Source organism: Ochotona princeps, chromosome 1, assembly GCF_030435755.1.
Source record: "Ochotona princeps isolate mOchPri1 chromosome 1, mOchPri1.hap1, whole genome shotgun sequence".
NCBI lineage: Eukaryota > Metazoa > Chordata > Mammalia > Lagomorpha > Ochotonidae > Ochotona > Ochotona princeps.
Window position 1 is genome coordinate 39143582 of NC_080832.1, and position 21423 is coordinate 39165004.

A 21423-nucleotide genomic window follows, 5' to 3' on the forward strand; every position below is an offset into this window, starting at 1 on the left:
TATGCATAGACTGGTAGTTGCAATTGCTAGTTCAGTTCTGTCTTGATCCCCATCTCTTACATAAACAAGCAGTTGCTGCACCCCAGCTGAATCCCACCCACCACACACTCAGCCCACACATACACTAGTGGGAGATACACCCTACTTGGAACAATCACAAATAACCCCCACTATGCCTACCCCCAGTCCTGGCTCCTGATTCCTATGTGTAGCAGACTGGCCCAGCCTGTCTCACATTCCATTTAGCTCTTGTACATGTCAAGGAGCATCGAAACCTAATTCCACCCATCTGACACCACTATCTAGGCCACAGTCATGCTGCTGGGTGTCACCACTGGTCTAGCCAGGCCCACCCCAGCCCTGGTTCTCATGCTTACCAGTGGGAGCTGCAACCCATCAGAAGAGTGCCAACAGTCTCCCTATTGGGCCTATTCCCAGTTCCTGGGCTAGCAGTCTCCAGGAGGTTCTATAGTCCAGTTTGATAGGATTTGCCCCTGGTCCCAATAAAGTCGACCCAACCTGCTCTTACTCTCCCACTAACCCAGTTTACATGCAGGCCAACAGGTGTAGGAGCCCTGCCTTGCCTGATCTTCCCCCAAAGCCACACTTGCCACTGGGAGCAGTGGCGCAGCAGGGGAGTGCCCTGCAGCAGCTCTACTGGGCTCACCACCCTACCCCGACCGTCTCACATGTACTGGTGGGTGCTGCAGCCCAGTCTGGCATGGCTATCTCACCTTGGTATTTGCCAGTGGGTGCTGTAGCCTGGCCTGGCCTGGTGTGTCACCAGTTCTAGCTCATACTGGTGGGTACTGTAGCCTAGCTCAGCCCAGCACCCCCAATCCCAGCCCTAATGTGAACTGGCTGGTGTTGCAGTCTTATCTGACCTATCCTGCACCCCATCCTGGTTCTCAGATTTGCCAGTAGATGTTATGAACTGGCCTAACTTGGCCCACCCCCAGACCTGACCAACACATGTGCCAGCAGTACCTTAACCTGGTCTGGTCTGGTCTGGGCTTCTCCCAGCCTTGGTTCCCGTGCTCCCCTGCAGACACTGCATCCTGACAGAGGAGTTCCTCAAGCTCTTCTAACAATTCTAATCCATGTGGCCGACTTCACACATATCATAGATCCATGGCTCAGAGTGACCTAGTCTACTTCCTGTCCTGGCAGAAACACTGGCCTTCCTCAGTGGGCCCATTCTGGTTCTTACTATTGGATACAATAGCCTAACCACGGCTGGGTCATGCACAGAGAGAGCTCTAGTGTGGTTCAGTGGGTACTGAGACCTAGCCTAGACTATCCTTACACTCATCCTGGCCAGGAGCACCAGTGAGTGCTAGAGTCTAGTCCTGTCTGATATACCCCAGACCCAGACCACACTCAAGCCAAGGACACTGCAGTCATGTCCAGCCCACATGGCCACCCCCATTCTGACTCTCACGTTTGCCAGTGCAAACCACAATCCAATTGGGGCATCCACTTAGCTTCCCAACCAGGCCTGTTCCCAGCCACAGATCTTGCACATGCCAGTGCTTTCTCTGACCCAGTTAAGCATAGCTCATCTCTTTTCTTGGCCTTTGCCACTGGATGCTGCAACCTACCTGGCCTTTCCTGGCTCACTCCCAGGTCCAAATCTCGCTGGTGAGTGCCTAGCCCAGTCTTCTTCCATCCCCGGCTCATGCAGACCTGTAGGTGTGATATCTTAACATGGCATGGCCCACACTCCTGCCTGGCTCCAGCACTTGCCAGTGAGCTAAGGTTGGCCTGGCTCTACCCAATCTGTTCCTCTTCAGAACCAACTCAAACACTTGTCAATGGGTGGAGTTAGCTTTTCCAGCCTAATACCAAGGCCTGAACCACACACTCACCAGCAGAAGCTATGGCCCAGCAGGGGAGTTTCCCAAATTCCCAAAGCCGACACAAACCAAGACCCAACCTCACATGTGCTAGTGCTGCTGCCTGGACCTGCTCCACCTGTTTCCAACCTCAGTACCCATTAGTGTCAGAGGCCTCCATGGTCATGCCTAGCTCATCCCATCAACCAGCTCTTAAGCAAACCAGCAAAAATTTTAGTTCCACAGGGGTTGAGCCACATACCCCTCACAGAATCTGGCCACAGATCTGGTTCTCTCAGTGCTGGTTAGTGTAAAGGCCCAGTTTAATGTGACCTATTCCCTGGTCTGACACTCACTAGTGGTTACTGTAATCTAGCCCTGTCATGGAGACCCCAATGCTAGCTTTTATGTGCAGCAGTGGGTGGTGTTCGGTGGTGGTTGATGCTAACTAGCCCAATTCAGGTCTCCCACTTGGGCAGCTGCATCAGTATGACCCAGAAAGGTCATCTGGTCTCCCCCCTCCAAATTGCCCAGGGTTGTCTCCTCGCTCACCTCCAAGTACAGTGGCCTTCAGATTGGGAGTCCCTCAGAAATCATTCTTCACCTTCAACATACTCCTCTGCTGTCCTCCCTCACTCATATTCCCTATAACCCCATCCTTGAGCACTCCATAGTCCCTGTGACTAAGAGTACATGGGTTTTCCAGTCCAGTCTTCCCAAGCCCAGTCATTGATGAGGGGCATACTGGCCTGGAGCTCTACCTGCCTTCCAGAGACCCATGATCATAGATAGGTTCCCAGACTCAGTCGTCTGACACATGGGCAGGTCTGGGACCTTACCTCTCTTCTTTCGTGGAACACAAGTGCATGCCCAATACCCCAGGCATGGCCCACAGGCATACGATGCTGGCCTGGAGCCTTTCTCTTCTGCCTCCTTCCCTGCATTGGGGTCAAAACATGCTCAAGATTATAGCCCCCCTCCAACAGTCCATAACACATGTACCAAGACCCCAGGTGGAAGGAAGCTGCCAGCAGCTCTGGCTCTGCAATGGTGTAAAAAACCACTTGTAATTTTCATACCAAAATATATTCCAGACAAAGTGAAAGCATACTGTAAACTAATGAGCAATAAATATCTTAGAAGGTATAGAATTATTGCATAGCTTAGAATAAGTGCATTTTTTCTACACAGAAAAATCATAAACCATAAATATATTATCAGATAAAAAATAAAACAAAAGTTATCTTGGCCAGAGAAACCAAACTGAAAAACACAAATAGCCAACTCGTATTGAAGGATAATTTACTAATTTTTATAATGTAAAATAAGATAACATGTGTAAGTGCAAACAAAGAAAAGACAAACATTTCATATTTGGTAAAAAATTGCCACCCAAAAAATTTAATTTATGTAATATAACAAAAGAACAAGCTGGCAAAATGAAATTAAATATATCTCAGGATATAACAAGTCAAAATAGAAAGTAATGAAAGTTTTATTTCCCTTCATGTATTTTGAAAACCAATGGAAGTATGAATATATATTTTGAAACTGATAAAAATCATGCAACTACATTTGATTATGGCTTTTTTTGTTATTTTCAGCTCCTTTTTGATTTCCTTACTGCACCCAAATACCTTTACCTGTTTTATACAACTTTAAATATTGCTAATTGCATTCTATTTATATTATTTATTATTGTGCAATGAAAAAGTTGGAGAGTTGAGTATATATATCTCACTATGAAGAACCTAGATGTTTTCTGCTTTTGCAATTTCTGCCTTACTTTCTTGGCTGGGACCTGTGTGAACTCCAGGACTGACAGTCTACATGACACCCGACAGGGGACCTGGCAGGTCATGTAGGTAGAGCACTCCTCAGAAAGGTAGTACCTAGTGTTTGATAAGACCCATTGCCCTATAGCTCATCAATCTGTACCTGTTTGAAAGTTGATTGCTTCAAACCCACCAATAGAAGCCTGTCAACTTGCTCTTCTTGAAAGTTAACAGTTAAATCATGACTGTATAACTACACGGAACTGACCTGAAATATTTAAGAACCCTGTGCTGTTCAACCTTGCTCTCTTTTTTCTGTCCTGCTGTTCCTGCTGCAGCTTTGCCTGCAGCTGCCCCTCCCCCACCCAGCCCTGCTGCGCAGGGCTTGGGAGGTTGCTGGGAGACCTAGGTTAACCTGAATAAACCGCCTGTATGCGTTAGCACCCGATTTCAGACTCGATGGTTTCTGGGGATCTCAAAAATCCAGCACAACAACTATATGAGAGATATGTGAAGATATTATATATAATAGTATATGTATATACATAAAGCTTATATATTGTTCATTCCTACTTTATGATGGTGTCTAAATATTTATCACTTGTGTACTCTATCTTGGCACTAGAACTTGGACTTTGTAGTCCATTTAATATGGACTTCACATTGCCTAAACCAGAATGTATTACATAATAAACACAAAAGTTAATATTTGACTAGTAAAATAACAAAGTATACTTCTATAAGAAAACAAAACTATAACATTGAGTTATTACTCTTGGAAACTGCCAGTCACAATTCAATTTTAGATTTGTAACAGTGAACGTGCAAATTCATCGGACCCTCAGGAGAAATTGTCTGATACACACACACACACAAAAAAAAAAAGAAAGAAAAAAAAAAGACCATTTCAAGGATTGAGACAATAGACATAAGATGTTTTCTCAAGCATTGCCAGGAGGCACTTCTAATGTAATCATCATAATAGACAAATGAATGTCAATAAGTCTTGGTTTTTATCAAATCCCTTAGTATATGTAAATGCTTGTTATGTGATGAATGCTCAAAAAAGCTCATGGATATCCATAAGATGAAAACAATATACTTAGATTTCATATAATCAATTTTCAATCCAGCCATACTACTACTGAAATGTGTAAAAGAATGAAGTCATTTTTGGTCATGCAGGAACTCAGCAAGTTTACCTTATAAATACACCTTTGAAAAATGTCAAAAAGAAATTGCATAGAGTATGAGGCAGCATAAATTTACTTCAGGAGAGCAGAGCAAGGAGGAAAGCTGTATGACAGGGCTTGAGAACATCCAATTTAGATGGAAACGGAAGGACAGAGACCCAAGAACAAAATCCCCTGCAAAAGAAACCATGGCATTAAGAACAAAAGGCTGGGCCCGGCGGCTTGGCCTAGCGGCTAAAGTCCTCGCCTTGAACATGCTGGGAATCCCATATGGGCACCAGTTCTAATCCCGGCAGCTCCACTTACCATTCAGCTCCCTGCTTGTGGCCTGGGAAAGCAGTTGAGGACGGCCCAATGCATTGGGACCCTGCACCCGCGTGGGAGACCTGGAGGAGGTTCCTGGTTCCCGGCATCGGATCAGCGCGTACCGGCCTGTTGCGGCTCACTTGGGGAGTGAAACATCGGACGGAAGATCTTCCTCTCTGTCTCTCCTCCTCTCTGTATATCTGACTTTGTAATAAAATAAATAAATCTTTAAAAAAAAAAAAAAGAACAAAAGGCTAAGGTAAAAATCCAGGTCAAACAACAAGGGGTTGTAAAAAGAAAAATAATTATCAAGCACTAGAATACACACCCATCTGGGAACACATTTAGAATATACTAAAAAAGAAAAGAAAAAGACTGCTGTGTCTCTTACAAGGAAAAGGAAATAATCAGAAACTTTAGGGGTCAAAGCTGTAAAATTAAAGTAGCTGGTTCATTATTAGAAATGCATATATAACTTTATATAATATATTATACAACTATATATAGCTATATATAACTAATAATATATGTAGTTATATATAACTATATATAACTATGTATTTTATATATATATACACACACATTCAGTATATATATATATATATACACATATATATATACAGAATTGGAATTAGGAATACCTTGAACAGGCTAAGGAAGGTAGAGTTTATTATAAATCCACTTTCACTTTTTGATTTAAAAAATAATTACATGTGTTAATCTGATTTTTTGTAGACATAATCTAATACCTAATGTAAAATTATAAAAGAATCTTATATATACATATATAAACACTTCATTCATTCACTTATAAAAATTATTAATTGTTTACAAGCAAAAATTTAGATTAACAAAATATGATTTTTCTATATGAGCATCCTTCCACAAATGTTTAGCCATAGCCTGCACCAGAGTGACAAAAATTATTCTTTGGTAGAAAAAAAAATGGTCCAACATGGAAACACAATATTTTGAGGATAAAAATGTATGCACAATGTTGCATCATTACATTTATTTTAAGACCACAAGCCATATCCATTAAACCTGTAATGATTTTTCTCTCCTTCCCAGGCTTATGAGGAAATGCTTATATTCACAACTATGCTAAATCATTAGAACTATTGTTAATTTACCACAATTTCAAGCCTTTTCATCTCTAGTCTATATTGATTTTCTGTCCTAAACAAAATGTGTGCAGTTTTAATGATTTAGCTGTAGTAACTTTTGGTTTAGATATATTTGCCTAGGGAAAAAAGTGAGTAAAATTGGAATAGGAACAACTCTAACACAGATTAATAATTTCCTAGAAATGACACCACGGAGTGTATTTCTTTAGGTTGGTACATCCAGTGAGATTGGCCAACCTTTACAACTCTACTAACACCACCTATTGGCATGGATGTGGGAAGAAAGATACCCTCCTTCACTGTTGGTGGAAGTGTAGGCTAGTACAACTATTACAGAAGTCAGTTCAGAGAGTGCTAAGAGAACTGCAAATAAACCTGCCATATGACCCAACTATCCCACTTCTGGGAATATATTCAAAGAAAATGAGAAAAAGATCTTAATTGTATATTTACGGCAGTACCAATCTGCAAAAGCAAAAATATGGAAACAACTCAGATGCCCATCCAAAACAGAGTAGATAAAGAAACTATGGTTCATCTACTCCATGGAGTATTACTCAGCCACTGAAAAGAATGAATTTCTAGCATTTGCAACCAAATCATCCAACTAGAGACCATTCTGCTCAGTGAAAGAAGTCAATCTTAAAAGGTCAAATATCATATGTTCTCTCTGATATAAGGCAACCTTTATGCAAAATACAAAACCAACAGCCTTTTCAATATTGTTTTTTTTCAATATTGTTTTTGCTACATCTCACGGGTTTTGATATTTTTGGTTTTATGTTTATTTTCTTAAAAAGCATTTTTTTCTTATTAATTTCTTCACTTACTCATAGGTCCTACAGTAGCACTGTTTGCTTCAAGAAGGTTTTTTACATTCTTTTTCATTTCTTCAGCAACACATTGGTCATTAAGTAGCACGTTATTTAACTTCATGTTGTAAATTTCCTATTTTTCTTCTTATTGCTGATTTTGTTTTATTGCTTTTAATTTAACGGGATGTATAGTAACTGTGTGATAGGGACTATAATATCCAGATGTGAAGACACAATGCAGTATGCAACTCTACTTCCAAATCAAAGATGAACTCCCAGTGAAACTGTTAAATATATCTTGAAGATAGGATGCTGGACTCTCTATCATTGTCCATAGCTGCAATGTCAGTATAAACTTAACATGTGCTATGACAAACTTTGGACTGTTCATGAAGGATTATATTATTATAAAAATATGGGTGGAATCATTGGGGCTAAGGACTTGCACAGGGGGTAAGGGAAATCCCATACTATAATTAAAAAAAAATAAGAATCAAAGTAAACAAGAACAGTTAATAATCTCTTACCAGGGACTCGTACAATGAATTTCAAAAGACCAGTCTTACCTGCCCATTATCCCAATCTCTGTATTTCTTACGCCCATTTTGCAAGACCTATCAAAGTTGAAATTCCCCAAAAAAGCTGATCTGGTCCTAGCCCACTTTTTCATTTTTTTGGAATCTCCCCACCTGCAAAGATATCACTAAGACCTCAAAGTTTAAACATGCAGCCTGTTGAAAGACTGAGCCTCTGCCATGTCATCATTCCTTCCACACCTGCACAGTTGCCACCTCTTTCAATTTATCTCTAATAAATTGATTTAGTCTCTGTGAATCCCTATCACATTTCTCTGTCTTTGTTTTGTGTATGTTTCTTAGCATGAGGCAGTAAACCAAACAATCTGGAAATATCTGTAAAAAGGCTTGTCATCACATCTATTGTTTATAGTTTCAACAGGAATTAGTTCTATGAATAATACAAAATCAAATGACTGGTTTCCAGTAAATAGTAAATTCCAAATATTCAGAAAACTGTCACTTAGCTTTTACAGACCTATGAAGGAATCTGTAAATTTCTACAACACCATATCAAAATGTTTTTTTCAGGAGGTGGCATTGTGTTACAACACCATGAACAACACTAGCATCCTATATAGATAGGAGTGTCAGTTTAAGAACTCATGACTTGGCATCATATCCAGCTTCCTGCTAATGTGTTTGGAAAGGCACAGGATTATGGCCTAAACATTTTGAAATCCACCATTCCTGCAGATGACCAGAATGGATTTGCTATCTTCTGGCTATGGCCTGGCCAAGCCCTTTCCATGATAGCCACTTGTGCAACCAAACAGTGATAAAAAATCTGATTTATTCTTTCTTTCTCTCTTTCTCTCATCTTTTTCTTTCTCTCCCCCTTCCTCCCTCTCTCCCTCTCCGTCTCCCTCTTCATCTTCCTGTTCCCCTGCCACCTTTCAAACATAACTTTAAAAGAAGTATCATTATGTTCTTAAATCAGTATATATAAAATACATGGAATTTGTTCACCTAAAAAAAAAAAACCAAAAACTTTAACAAGAGCTTTTGCTTTCCATGTCTAACCATCATAGCCCTGCTGTCAAAATATTTCTAACTGTAATGAGGTCATTTTTCAATGCTTCAGTAGCAGAACAAGAAACTAATTCTGCTATTTCCCATTAATTTGAATCTAGATTTAGGTGTTACAGTCAAAAAGTGATGTAACACAAAAGTCCTTCATTAGACAATCTAGTATGTATGAATGTATTGGGCTATTTTTAAAAGTTCATGGAAAAGTGAATTTAAAAAAACTATGTATGAATTCCACATTTTGTATCAAAATCAACATTTTTTTGAAATTATTTATGTGAAAAGTCTGCCATAACTTGAATTCTAAATACTCTCTAAACTAGAAATGCCATAATGAATTGTAAATTTATTCTTAATGCAATATAGTATTTTTTGCTCCTCAGATTGTAGCTCTCTGAACTGTGCTTCTAAGAGGTGGTCAGTCTGGTAGATCAGAGCATGGGGCAGCCAGGACGACCTGGGGCAAAATCCCCACTCAACTGTTTCCTAGTCACACACGTATGAACAAAACTGTGTGAAGCTGCAGTGTGGTTTATAGAAACTGCATAGGAAGGGGACAGGAAAATGGAACTAATTTTTACTATGCTTTTAGTACAGTGAGTTCCTACAAAGTTCATGAGAAAATTAAAATATAAGGTATTAATACAAAATTATTTCAAAATCCATGCACATTTTCTCACAACATGCATTTCCAGAAACTTTTTGAAGTCCTCTTTGTTTTTTGTATTGCTCTCTCTCTTTTTTTTAAACTAAATCTGAAAAAAAAAGACTTCTTGTTCTTTCTAGTTTGTAGACTAGGTTTATCTAGCTAAAAGAACAAAGAAGGAAGAGAGGTTAGAAGAGAGGAAGGATGGAAAAGGGGATGAAGGAATACAGTAACACCTGCAGCGGTAAGATAGGAAAGAAGTTACAAAGGAAGGATTGAAAACAGAAAGAAAAGGAACACAAGCCATAAGGAAGGAGAGAATATTTTGCATTTAGTTAGTTATTTCCCATTATACAGTTTGGTAGGTATAAGGATTTATTCCTCTGTCTTCCTCCCTCCCCATTCTCCTGCCCCATACACACTATTTTCCCCTATATTATTACAATAGTATATTCCTTCAGCCAAAGAATACTGTTCATTTTAAAGCAACCTTCATTTTGGTAATGCCACCAAAAAAAAGTTACCATGCCACCAGCAAGCAGAAACTCCTCAGATTATTTTAGACAATTAGCAGCTGCCCAATACTTAAAGAATTTTGTCAGTATCTAAAATCTAGGTATCTCAGATCACATTTTGCTTGTCAGCTTATTTGTTTCACGTGTAGGCACATTAAATGATTTCATTTATAATACAAAGTAATGCTTTCATCACAAATAAGTGAAGATATGTGTTACCAATTATTCCATCAGAGTTCATCTAGCATTTTTAGGAGGGACTTAATTTTGTCAGTAATTCCTCTGTCGATCATGGTGTGAAATTTCCTTTGCTTACAACTAAAATAATCCGCTTCATTTTCCTTCAACATATTCCACCACATAATAGCCCTAAAAGGGTACCAATGAGTTCTTAAGTTTCTAATTGTTTTAACTTTTAAATATTTCTTTTCCATAAAAGGGATATTAATAAAGTAAATAAAAGTAATTACCCATGCATTTGTTTGTATTATTCTTCATGTTCCAAAAATTACACAATATTTTTTCTCGGGATGGGTAAGCAGGGATTATTTTAATTAGATAAAATAAGATATCTCATCAAAGTTGAAAGTCTTCATAAACAGCAAATGTGAAATGTCCCCTAATTCAGGACATTTACTGTTTTAGCAAAATTTGACTTGAGGATAACAAAAATTTTTTCATTCCATGTTCAGTTTTTAAAAGTCAATTTCAAAAGGAGTAAAAGCTATAGAGAAGTAAAGGGAGTAGATTTTAATAAGATGGAAATAATGTCTATATGACATCTTATGTTCATTATATAATGCACATATGTAAACTATTAAGATAAGCACTAAGACTCCAGGAAAAAGTAAGTACTATTAAAAAATCCTTCCAAAAAGTGGGGAAAAAAAGGAGAAAGTAATAAACACAAGTGACTCCCAACTTAAAAGATTTGAAATATGTTACTAAAACAATGTCATCAAAAGAAGAAATATAAGAACAGATAATATTCAGAGTTAGCAACAATCCAGGAAAAAAAATTCTGCTGTGTACTAGTGAGAGCACAGTAAGACTTAGAGGTTGATAATTATTACAAGGATATCTTAAGAGTATTAAAATTGGCCATATGTTTATTATACCTAGATATTTCTGTTAAAGAATATTGTAATGGATATGTTACAGGCAATCACATACACTAGAAAAATGACATAATGTACAGCACTTGAATGGAAGCAACAGGATAGGAATATTAACTTCAAAAAGCTTCTTATGATCATATATCTAAAAATTAAAAGACACATCTGAATATGTGAAATAATCAGTGTTTCATTTGGTTTCATGAGAAAGAAATGCATGAAATGCTAGTTATAAATGCCAGTTTTAACTCTAACAAGGCATATCTAACACTTGAGAAGCAGAACAGTTTTAGGAGGGATGTGCAGAGGAGTAACTAATTTTTGAGTCCTACCTAGTAAGGTATATGTGGATCCACGCCAACTGTTTCCTGTCTGTTCTAAGCCTTCCTTATTGATCTCTGTCTATCTGATCTAATTTTCGGGGGGCTTCGGAGCAACCCTGATGGTCACTGCAAGAGAGGGTGGGGATCCAACGTTGGAACTCAGTAAGGACCAGAGAAAACTGTTCTGCACCTTAAGTGTTAACATATGCCTTGTTAGAGTTATAAGCCTGTTTAGACTATCCTAAAATTCTCCAAGTTTAGTAAAAATCACGCTTCAATACTGTAAGCTGCTAAATATAAAAAAGAAAATAGATACAAGACAACTGAATAGTACCCTATAACCATTTTAAGGTGTATAGTAGCCAGTTGTGTACAAACTAAAATTGAAATGTCAATGAAGTAGTCACAGGATGTGGTTAAGATCTTGCATTTTCTAACATATTGGTTACTCAATACCATGTCAATTAACTCCATGATGTTGTAAATTGCTGTTGATGTTGTGTTGTGGCTTTTCATTGGACGGGATGATATTCTGCCAGCTCTACTTTCAGATCAGGAATGGTCTCCCAATGAAACTGCTGAATTTATCTGGACAATAGGATGTTGGACTCTATGCATGGTACATGCCTGCAATGAAGGATTAATGACTGGATATGAACTGTACTACTGCAACAATGTGAAGGAATCCACCATGGGGGGAGGGATGGGTTGGGGGAATCCCAGAGCCTATGAAACTGTGTCAAAATGAAATAAAAAGAAAAATAAATAAATAAATGTCAGTTTTAAATTATCCACTGTTTAAATATTTTGCTATAACCTTTATTTATAGTATAAAATTTCTGTGGAAAATAATTATAAATAAGTGTCTACAGTTTCAGAGGAGTAAAGAAAGAAATTTCACTGTTGACATATGTTTCCATAGGAAATCTATGTATATTTCTTGACTACAGTGATAAATTATTATCACTTACAGCAAGTCCCATAACACAGATGTTCTTTCAAATCCCCGGTAGTTAGGTTAACAGAATTCCAGCAATTTATTTTTAAATGTTATCTCTTCCATCATCATTAACAAAACTGAAATTTCTAATTCTATTTTTATGCTAACTCTCTATTTTTCTAAATCTACCTTTGATCTTCAACATCACAGCATCTCCATCATTAGGTTGCATGATTTAATTACTCAGAGATAGCTTACTATTATTTGCACAGGAATACAAAACTAGAATAGAATTTGGCACCAGAAACAAACTATTTTGTAGTACAAAGCTAAAATCCACAATATATCGGTTTGGAGACAAACTGGCAGGTATAGGCCAGGAGGGCAAACAGGAGACGATTAGTAGAAAAGGGCACAGCAATTAGGAAACTGTATTTGAGGGCTGGAGAAACGAGAATATGCAATAATTAGGCAGAACAATTATCGTTGCTATTTCCTGCTGTAATTGGGAAAACAGAAAATAGACTTATGAACCTTTAGGTCTTGTGAAGAGGCTTTTGAAGCAAAGAGTTGACTGTGCTATCTGTCACATTTTAGTTACATATAGCGTGATATAAAGAATAGTTTTCAGCAGAATTTAGAGGATATATCAGTAATTTTCTTCTACCATTAGGTGAGTTAAAAAAATAGAAGTTTCTCCATTATAGCATTTCCCTTTTTACTACTGATCTTCAAAGTAAGGCAATGTGTCAGGAAAATAACAAGTTCAGAATATTGTCTACAAATAAATATCAAATCCTGACTATATTTCTAAGACATATTATTTTTACAACACTTCAGAAAGATTTCCAATTCTAATATGTTCATCCATACTAGAGTTTCAACTATCTTAATGACCTTGTTCTGGCACGCTAATTTCCATCTCAGGACTGAGGAAGTATCATGCCACAAAAGGATTTAGGGACATGCCTGTTATCTAAAAAGGAAGGAGCATAATTTGATATATAGAAATCCCTGCATTTTTGAGTTGCAGTAGCTTGTATTGAAATGGACAGAAATAAGTCAAGCAATACTCAATATCCTTTTCTTCTAATTTATACTTTCAGTTTTTTGTTACGTTATACAGTTTAACATTATTGTTCAATAAGAAGAAAAATGCATAGTTAACTTTTATTGAGCAAATTTTAAATAGTACGCTTTGTATGGGTGACTTTTCATGGAATGTCCTATCTACTCCTCAAAATTAACCTCTAACTTCAAACTGAACATGCTTATGCATAACTAAGTATATACCCCAAGCACTTCCATAAAAGTGAACATGAGATGCTTAAATGCTCATTGTTACAGAAAAATCGTTAAGAAGAAAAAAATCATGAGGGAATTCAAAACCCACTTGAAGAAGTAACAAGAGTGCTTTATATATTCATTAATAATATATCAATTAATTAAAGCATTACAAAATAAAATAAAACAATAATTGCCTGAGTTGCGGGTCAGGAGCTTAGAAGCCACTCCCCTCAACCCACAACCCATGTGGTCCTTTCTGACCACCTGTGATGCGCATCTAAAATCAACCTGAGAAGGGGTGATAGTGCACTGTTGCATCATCACTCCCTTCACAAGTCCCCATGAAGGTCCATGGTGGGGAGGGGCTCACTCTCTTGGTCCTGTGCTTCCCTTGCTCTAGCTCTCTGACTTTCCGCCTCCCAGTACCTGCTTGCTCTCTGGCTACTCTGTGGACATACTCTTGCGGACAGGTAGCTTGTAAGCATGGTCCCTGTTCCTCTGTATTCCTCACCCTTTATTCACTGCTTGAGCAGAATGGTAAGATTTTTGCATTTCTGTGTACTTTCAAGAGGAGAGGTGAGTGTTACCAGAAATGCCCGGTGGGTTCTTTCCTCAGCTTAGTATAGAAATATAAAGCAGGGAATCTGTTGTAGACAGAAAAGTTTATCTACGAAGGGACCAGGTGAGCAGGGAAGGGAGGAAAAGGGAAAGCACCTCTGGAGAGAAAGCGGGAGGTGGGATGCCTCTCGAAAGGGGAGGGAGAGAGAGACAACAAAGGTTTGAGGAAGGGTCTTGGGATGGTGGTCTCTTAGTTATTTAGAAAATGGGTGGGCAGCCGCCCACTTGAAGATGTGGCCAAGACCTCAGCAGGCCTGGATGGTCTCAGTGAGGCCTAACAATAATGGGATGTGGCTGGCAGAAAAAGCTGAATGTCTGCAGCTTTATGTGTCCAGGTTGTTGGCTGTTATGTTTGTTATGATAACTTACATAGCTGGGGAAGCTGGAACAAAGGTCTTCAGTTTAATGGATGGACTCCAGGGTAATGAGCATCTTTCCTCTTAGGATTTCAATTCAGACTGGATTGCTACAAGGACTTGTCATCAGCTAATTTGTACTGGGCCCTGTTATCACCAAACTTTGTTAATAAAGACTCCTTACACCATACACTTGTGTGGTGTGAGTTGATCTTGCTCACACCCTGCAACACCTTCATTTTAAAGATAAGAAAATTAAATATTTTTAGGCTTGGCAGAGCAGGACACTGGCCTGAGGGGAGTAAGAGTACACAAGGGATCTTCCTTGCCCTATCTCCTCGCGAATGTCTGGAATGCCCTACAGGAATTGTTTCTCCACAGGCCCTGTCTCCACAATGAATACCCCACCTAGAGCCACAGGTCATTCCTCACAGCAGCAAGCTAGGGAGCTGCTGCCTTCTCCATCTCTATCCCCCTCCCAGCCTATGATGTATAAAACCCCAGTGTTGTATATCCAAGGTGGCCATTCCCCTCGCAATGTCAACCCACCAGGTCAAAGTGTTCTGGGACCATCTCCAGCCAGGAAGCAGTAGGTCAGGCTCTCTCCCCTGACTAATAAAATTCTGCCTGAATTAAAGCTTCTGTCTCAGTCATGTCTGAACCCAACAAATATCAGTCAGGTAAAGCTGTCCAAAGTCCCGTAAAATTTGGCAGAAATGAGATTTTCACCCTGGTTTTTTTGTTTCAGAATTTCTGGTTTCAGAATATGCAGCATTATCTTTCCTATATAGATTAAATTATCATTCACATATAAAAAGACAACGTGATTATATATCCTGAGAAGATTCATTCTGCAATACAACATACTCTATTCAATTTTTGTTTGTTTTTTACAAAGGCAGACAAAGAGAAGGACAGACAGAAGGAATTCCAAAACCAGCATCTAGGAAATTAGTCTGGGTCTTCAAGTGGATTGTTGGAAATCAAGCACATCTTGACCACTAAAGGAAGTGCTTGCTCCACCTTCCACAATTTTTACAGAATTAAATGAGTACCCAGACTCAGGTGACATGCACGGACTCTGAATCCCTCATCTGGCAGAGAGAAGTATGGCCCTGTTCCTCTTCTCAGACAGACAGGGCATCCTGGGCTTCAGCAGGCACACTGCCTATCACAAAACCAGTGTGCTTTTTCTGGGGTTCTGAGGACACAAAGTACAGGTCGTGGAAGGGCACCATTTGTATAAAAAAAGCTTTCACGGAACCTGAGACAGCCTGCTGCTGGTGGTGAATAAGGCAGACCTGGAGCTGATATATCTGTGCTTTGACCACAAACTTGCTTTATAACTTAAAATAGACTCTTATAGACTTATCCTTTGTCAAAAAAGAAGAGAAATAGGAAAAAAAGACAAAACTAGAAATAAATCTACATTAATGAAGAGTAATAGCTGAGATCTAAACACAGAAAAGTGAAAAAAGAAAAAAAAAGAAAAAAAACTTGAGTTGCGGTTCCCATAGCAACTGCATTGCAGTTGGATTTCACTTTTATGTTAACTAAGTTTAACTTGAGTGGGAATGCAAAATACTTCCTCTGAGCCAAAAAGAGAATTATAGAAAAGAGAGAAACAATGATTTAGAATATTCTGGAAACTAAGTATGTCAAGTATTAGCCTGAATACTTACTAATATTCTCATATCAATATGTTCATTGGTTTATGTTCATTTATATTAGTTTGAGACTATCTATATTCAAATATATAAACATGGTTTGTGAAAAATAAGGAAAAATCTTGTTAAAATCTGGTAAGAGTCAATGACTTTATAATTTAGAAATATAAAGATACTCTTCTGCTAATTATTTCAAGAAAATATTTGCTGAAATTACAATTTATGAAGATACAATCTAATTACATTCAGCATGAAGTGCTTTAAAGTTGACATTTTTAATGGCTGTTGATGAAATTTGAATCTGAAAACACACAGTACTTAAGAGAGTACCCATGTCCTTAAGAGAGGATACACACATAATTTTTCAAGACTTTGATAATTTGCATGTCTTTCTCTATTTCAATACGATTTTTAAAAAAGCTGAAAGAGTACTTACTCCAGTTATGTAACGTGGTCTATATTGAATAGTTCCAAATAAACCGAGAATCACAATAATAATATGTATAAAATTGGCCAGAATGGGTGCCCACTGATAACCAAGGAAGTCAAATATTTGCCTCTCCAGCACACAAACCTAGAACAACAAAACAGAATGAACAGATCAGTACATTGAGAAATATCCTAGTATAAAAGAAAAAAAGGACTGCAATTGATATAACTCATAACTATAACTGTTGTAGCATTTCTGACAATTGTCCTTCACAGTGAAAATGTCATTTACAGGTATACTTGCAAAAACAAGTATGTAATTTGTAAATCCATGAGCAGCTGCAGTTCTTTTCAAGAATTTAGTGGAAGCAACAGCAGAGTTCATAAAGTCACAGGATACAGTATATTTTTGTGTGTACTGTCAAATACCTGGAGTCACCAAGCAGCAGATAGGCAAAGTACACATCAAGTGACTATTGTAAGCATATATTTAAAAGACATTATTTAAATTGGAACTGGAACACAGGGAGTTTGATCTAAAGAGAAAGAATCTTTAGCATTAACATACAGGATTTGGGGTACAGATTTGCTGTTAAACAATTATAGTCTCCTATGTACATGTAAATCATTTTCCTTATCTGAGTGTTTGCTTCAAATGTGATTTTTTTTTAGTCATAATTAGTTTCATAAAGTAACCGGGTAAAAGAAACTAGAAGGAATTTAAAACAATGGAAATTGAAAGCAAAAATAAGCCATTTCTATTATGTAAGTAAGAAATTTAAGTGCTTTCTTATTACACTACTTTCATCTGCACTCACAACATGGATGATATTTTTATGTACATCTCAGCAGTGAGAAGAGAAAAACAAACCCACTCTAACCAACCAATCAATCAACAACCACCACTTGAGACTGGCCAGCTATCCAGAAGTGCCATTTTTGTATCAAAAATGTGAATCTGGATATTTGGCCAGTCTCTCAGGACATCTAGTAAGGCAAAGCATCTGGTGGGCTTTATTCTTGCTGTCCTTTCTCAAGTACACTGACAATAAATGATGTGTTCAGAGAAAACATTCTCAAACAGCCTGAAGTTCCACATCAAGAGTCACCACTTTTCAACTGTGTATGATTTTTTTAAATGATTTTGATAAGCCCTAACAGCATCATACTACTTGAATGAAACATCAAATGAAAATGCCAACTCTAAATGTAGGTAAGGTGCTTGTAAATTGAATACCTGTAGCTCAGTTTGAAGATTTCTTGAATGATCTTTACTATTATTCTTTAGCTGAACAGAACATTTTCCCATCAGGCTTTGAAAAACAAATACTTGCATTAACTCCTGTATTTCCCAAGGCACACTGAATACCATGAGATGATTGCAACAGCCACTGTCCAACCTATTCAAATATTTACTGATTCTTTTTTTTAACTGGGCTCAATGTTTAAGATCTCCAGCTTCTTAGACCTTGTGACCATCACAGGAAAGCAGGGATGTAAATAGCACTTTTCCAGCATCACCGAGGTACTTTTGCCTACTTCTAAAAAACTGTACTGCAGATCAGTGCTACAAATTTACAAACAACTATGCAGTGAAGAGCAAGAGATAGATAGGTGGGCTCTAGTGGGGAAAAGGGGCATACCAGAGACCCCCTCAAAACCTGACTTTCTCTTCACACCCCAAAGTATTACTCCTTTCATCCCTCCACCCCAGGTCAGGCCAAGGAAAGGAATAAATCAGACGGGTTAGCTGGTGTACTGGAGGGTTCAGGTCCCTCTCCGTTCTGCCTATCTTTAGACTGAGAGTTATGGAAATGTGAGAGCCTAGCGAAAAGGCCCAGTACAGCCTGCCTTCCTCAGCAGCAGCACAAGTTCACCGACTACCCCAGCCCCACTGACTAGGGTCACTGGGTCCCTGTTTACAGGTGTCCCTCACCACAGGGCAGGTGGCACTTAGTTTTTTTTTTTTTTTCCCTCTCTTTTTTTTTCAGCTAAGTGTATGAATGAATAGGATAAAGCAAATAAATAATACTTGAATACAGCACCAAATATATTCTGTGACATCACTGGAGACAAGAGGAGCCTCTGTTTCTGTGCTCTAATGACAGACTCCAGTAAAAAGCAATAGAAAAGGCAACCAGGGTGCAGACAGAATCTTCTGCATCTAAGGGGCAGCACTAGGTTCAGCCCAGGAACTGCCCCAGAGAACTGCCAAGTGAACTGTCCCTGGCCAAGAAACCCCTGATGGGCAAGGGGGCTGAAGCTGTCAGAGGCAGATTGGGAAGTCATGTTCTTGAAGCTCACCTCAGGCTCCTCTCCCTCCCTCAAGTTGCTCCTTCTACATACTGCTTCTTTCAACCAGTTCTGGAGACATCAGTTTGAAGATTTCATTCTCTTGGTCCTGCAGCGTCTGGGACCCAGAGGCCCGGGTCAGGGGCACAGGACCTAGGACTGCTAGTTGCTGCATTTGAGTGGAATTTAGATGGAGATACACATCCTCCCCAGGTACCCTGTTCCTCCCCCACCTCCTGTTTCAGCTTCTGGGCAGCAGCTTTTGTCCATAGGCTGGTTTGTAAGTCAAGCTTCTTAAGGAAATCAGAGGCTGAGAGGTCATGGGTGGGTGTGGCAAGTTCCTGGCGAGGTGCTGGGGGACTTCACCGTTGGCATGTCCTGCATCTCTTTCTTCCTCTCACTGGGTTGCAGCCAAGCATCATCCTTGCTTGAATGTCCTTCCTCTTTTTCTTCCTCAGAATCCAAACGACTGAACTGGCCTCTAGGCTCTGTCGGCATGTGGATGTAGAGGGTTTTGTCATGAAGATGGAGTCATTTATATAAAGGCGGTTTGCACGCTAAATCTTTTCCATTATCACCATTCCAGCCGGTCCAGTCCAGCCATGGTGGCTCCGGGGCTGCAGCAAATGCTCTGGAGAGCAGGCCCACAGCACCAGGCTCCAGTAAGAGGGGGCTGTCCCAAGGGAGAGGCCATCCCCTCGCCCTGTGGGCCTCCGGGGTTGACCTGGCGAATGGACGCAAGGGAAACCCAGGAACGGAAATTCTGGAGGCTCTGTTGTCCTGCCTCTCCTCGCCTCCCTAGGCGCCATGCCAGCCTCCTCAACACACACACACTCTCTCTCAGCTTCTTCTCCCTCCGCGCCCCTTCCCACAAATCTGTCCCCTGAGGAGGCGGTCCCTCATTGAGTCTCCTTAGTGTCCTTCCACACATTCGACCCCCCAACAAATTTGGCAACACCGACCTCTGACCTTCGCAGTCTGGGCACCCTCCTCAACACTTTTTCCTCAATCCAGCAGCGCAGTATCAGGACGCCCCTACATCCCAGCTCTATCCGCTTAGCTCACAAGCCCAGCCGGTTGGGGGAAAAAAAAAAAACACAAAAACACAGCTCACTCTAGAGCGCGAAAGCGCGTGGAGTCAGCGAGTGTGTGGCACACTTTCCACTCAGAGAATACAGGGCCTGCGTCAGGAAGTGAGGCCCTCACAGCAGAGCTCTGTTTCTCTCCACACGCGTGGACTTCCCCAGACGCCAGGGCCCAGATCCAGCGGAAGCCGTGAGCCCTGCTCTAGAATACTTCATTTCCCAAAAGGCTTTGCGTCCGCAAGGTCGCGGGGCACTCTAGGAAATGCAGTTCCCCTTAGCGCACCAAGGGCGAGATTTCTTTATTGATTCCTTTTTTGGCAGATGTAGAAGGGGAAAAAATGCTGGACTATCCTAACTTGCAGATGTTAAATCCAAGATATTTTGGAATACCAAGTGATGTAATGCAATATTCTAAATGATAAATATATATTAACTATCATACAGTGTGAATATAATCTTGGTTGCATGAACTTCAACCTGCTCACAATGGCTCATCTTTTTCTTAATGTATTTATTTAAGGATTTACTTATTTTTATTGGAAAGGCAGATATACAGAGAGGAGGAGAGACTAAGAGGAAGATCTTCCATGCGATGATTCACTCCCCAAGAAGCCAACAGCCCAGAAGCTGAGCCTATCTGAAGCCAGGAGCCTGGAACTTCTTCTGGGTCTCCCACATGGGTGCAGGGTCCCAAAGCTTTGGGCCGTCCTCGCTGTTTTCCCAGGCCACAGGCAGGGTGCTGGATGGGAAGCAGGGCTGCCGGGATTAGAACCGGTGTCCATATGGGATCCCGGTGCATTCAAGGCAAGGACTTTAATCACTATGCTATCATGCCAGGCCCCAAACATGTGTTTATTTTTATTTGAAAGGCAGTCTTACAGAGAGAATGAGAGACAGGCTCCTTCCAATCACTGGTTCACTCCCCGGTGTCCCCAGTGGCAGGAGCTGAGCCACTCTGAAACCAGGAGCCAGGAGCTCCCTCCATGTCTCCCACATGCAGGGAGTCAAGGACCATAGCCTTCCTCTATTGTTTTCCCAGGCAATCAGCAGGGAGCTGGATTGGAAATGGAGCCCTTGGAACTAGAACCGGAGACCATACAGAATGCCAGCAATGGGAGTTGGAGAATTAGCCTGTTGGGCTCCACACTGTCTCCTACAATAACATATTCCTAAAAAGAATTCATGTGGTCAACACTTTGTATAAATGAGACCAGCTATGCCATCAGCCCTCCACGACATGTGTCATATACGTATCCATAAATGGTCTCAAAATTATCTGTTAAAGAAAAAAAAGTTTTTGTGAGCGCATCATCACTAATGATGTATATAAAAGCTCATTGTAGCGCACAACTGCCTTCTCCTTATCCTATGAATAAACAGTAGGTAAGAATGTAAAACCAACAGCAAGAAAAATCTACACTCTATAAATTGTGAGCATCATAACTGTGGAAAAACAGCAGGGAAAAAGTACAGAGGATGAAGCACATCAGTCAAA

The 21423-nt window shown here is 39.8% G+C and overlaps 1 protein-coding gene and 1 pseudogene across 1 annotated transcript in view; both read right to left on the minus strand.

The window, feature by feature from the left end:
• Positions 1–21423, minus strand: part of NKAIN2 (sodium/potassium transporting ATPase interacting 2) — a 986696-nt gene that overhangs the window by 509869 nt on the left and 455404 nt on the right. The window contains exon 2 of the mRNA XM_004587217.4: positions 16559–16696. Coding sequence (XP_004587274.1) covers positions 16559–16696 — 138 coding nt within the window. The remainder of the gene's footprint in view (positions 1–16558; positions 16697–21423) is intronic.
• Positions 18890–21423, minus strand: part of LOC118758257 (lysM and putative peptidoglycan-binding domain-containing protein 1-like) — a 32086-nt pseudogene continuing 29552 nt past the window's right edge.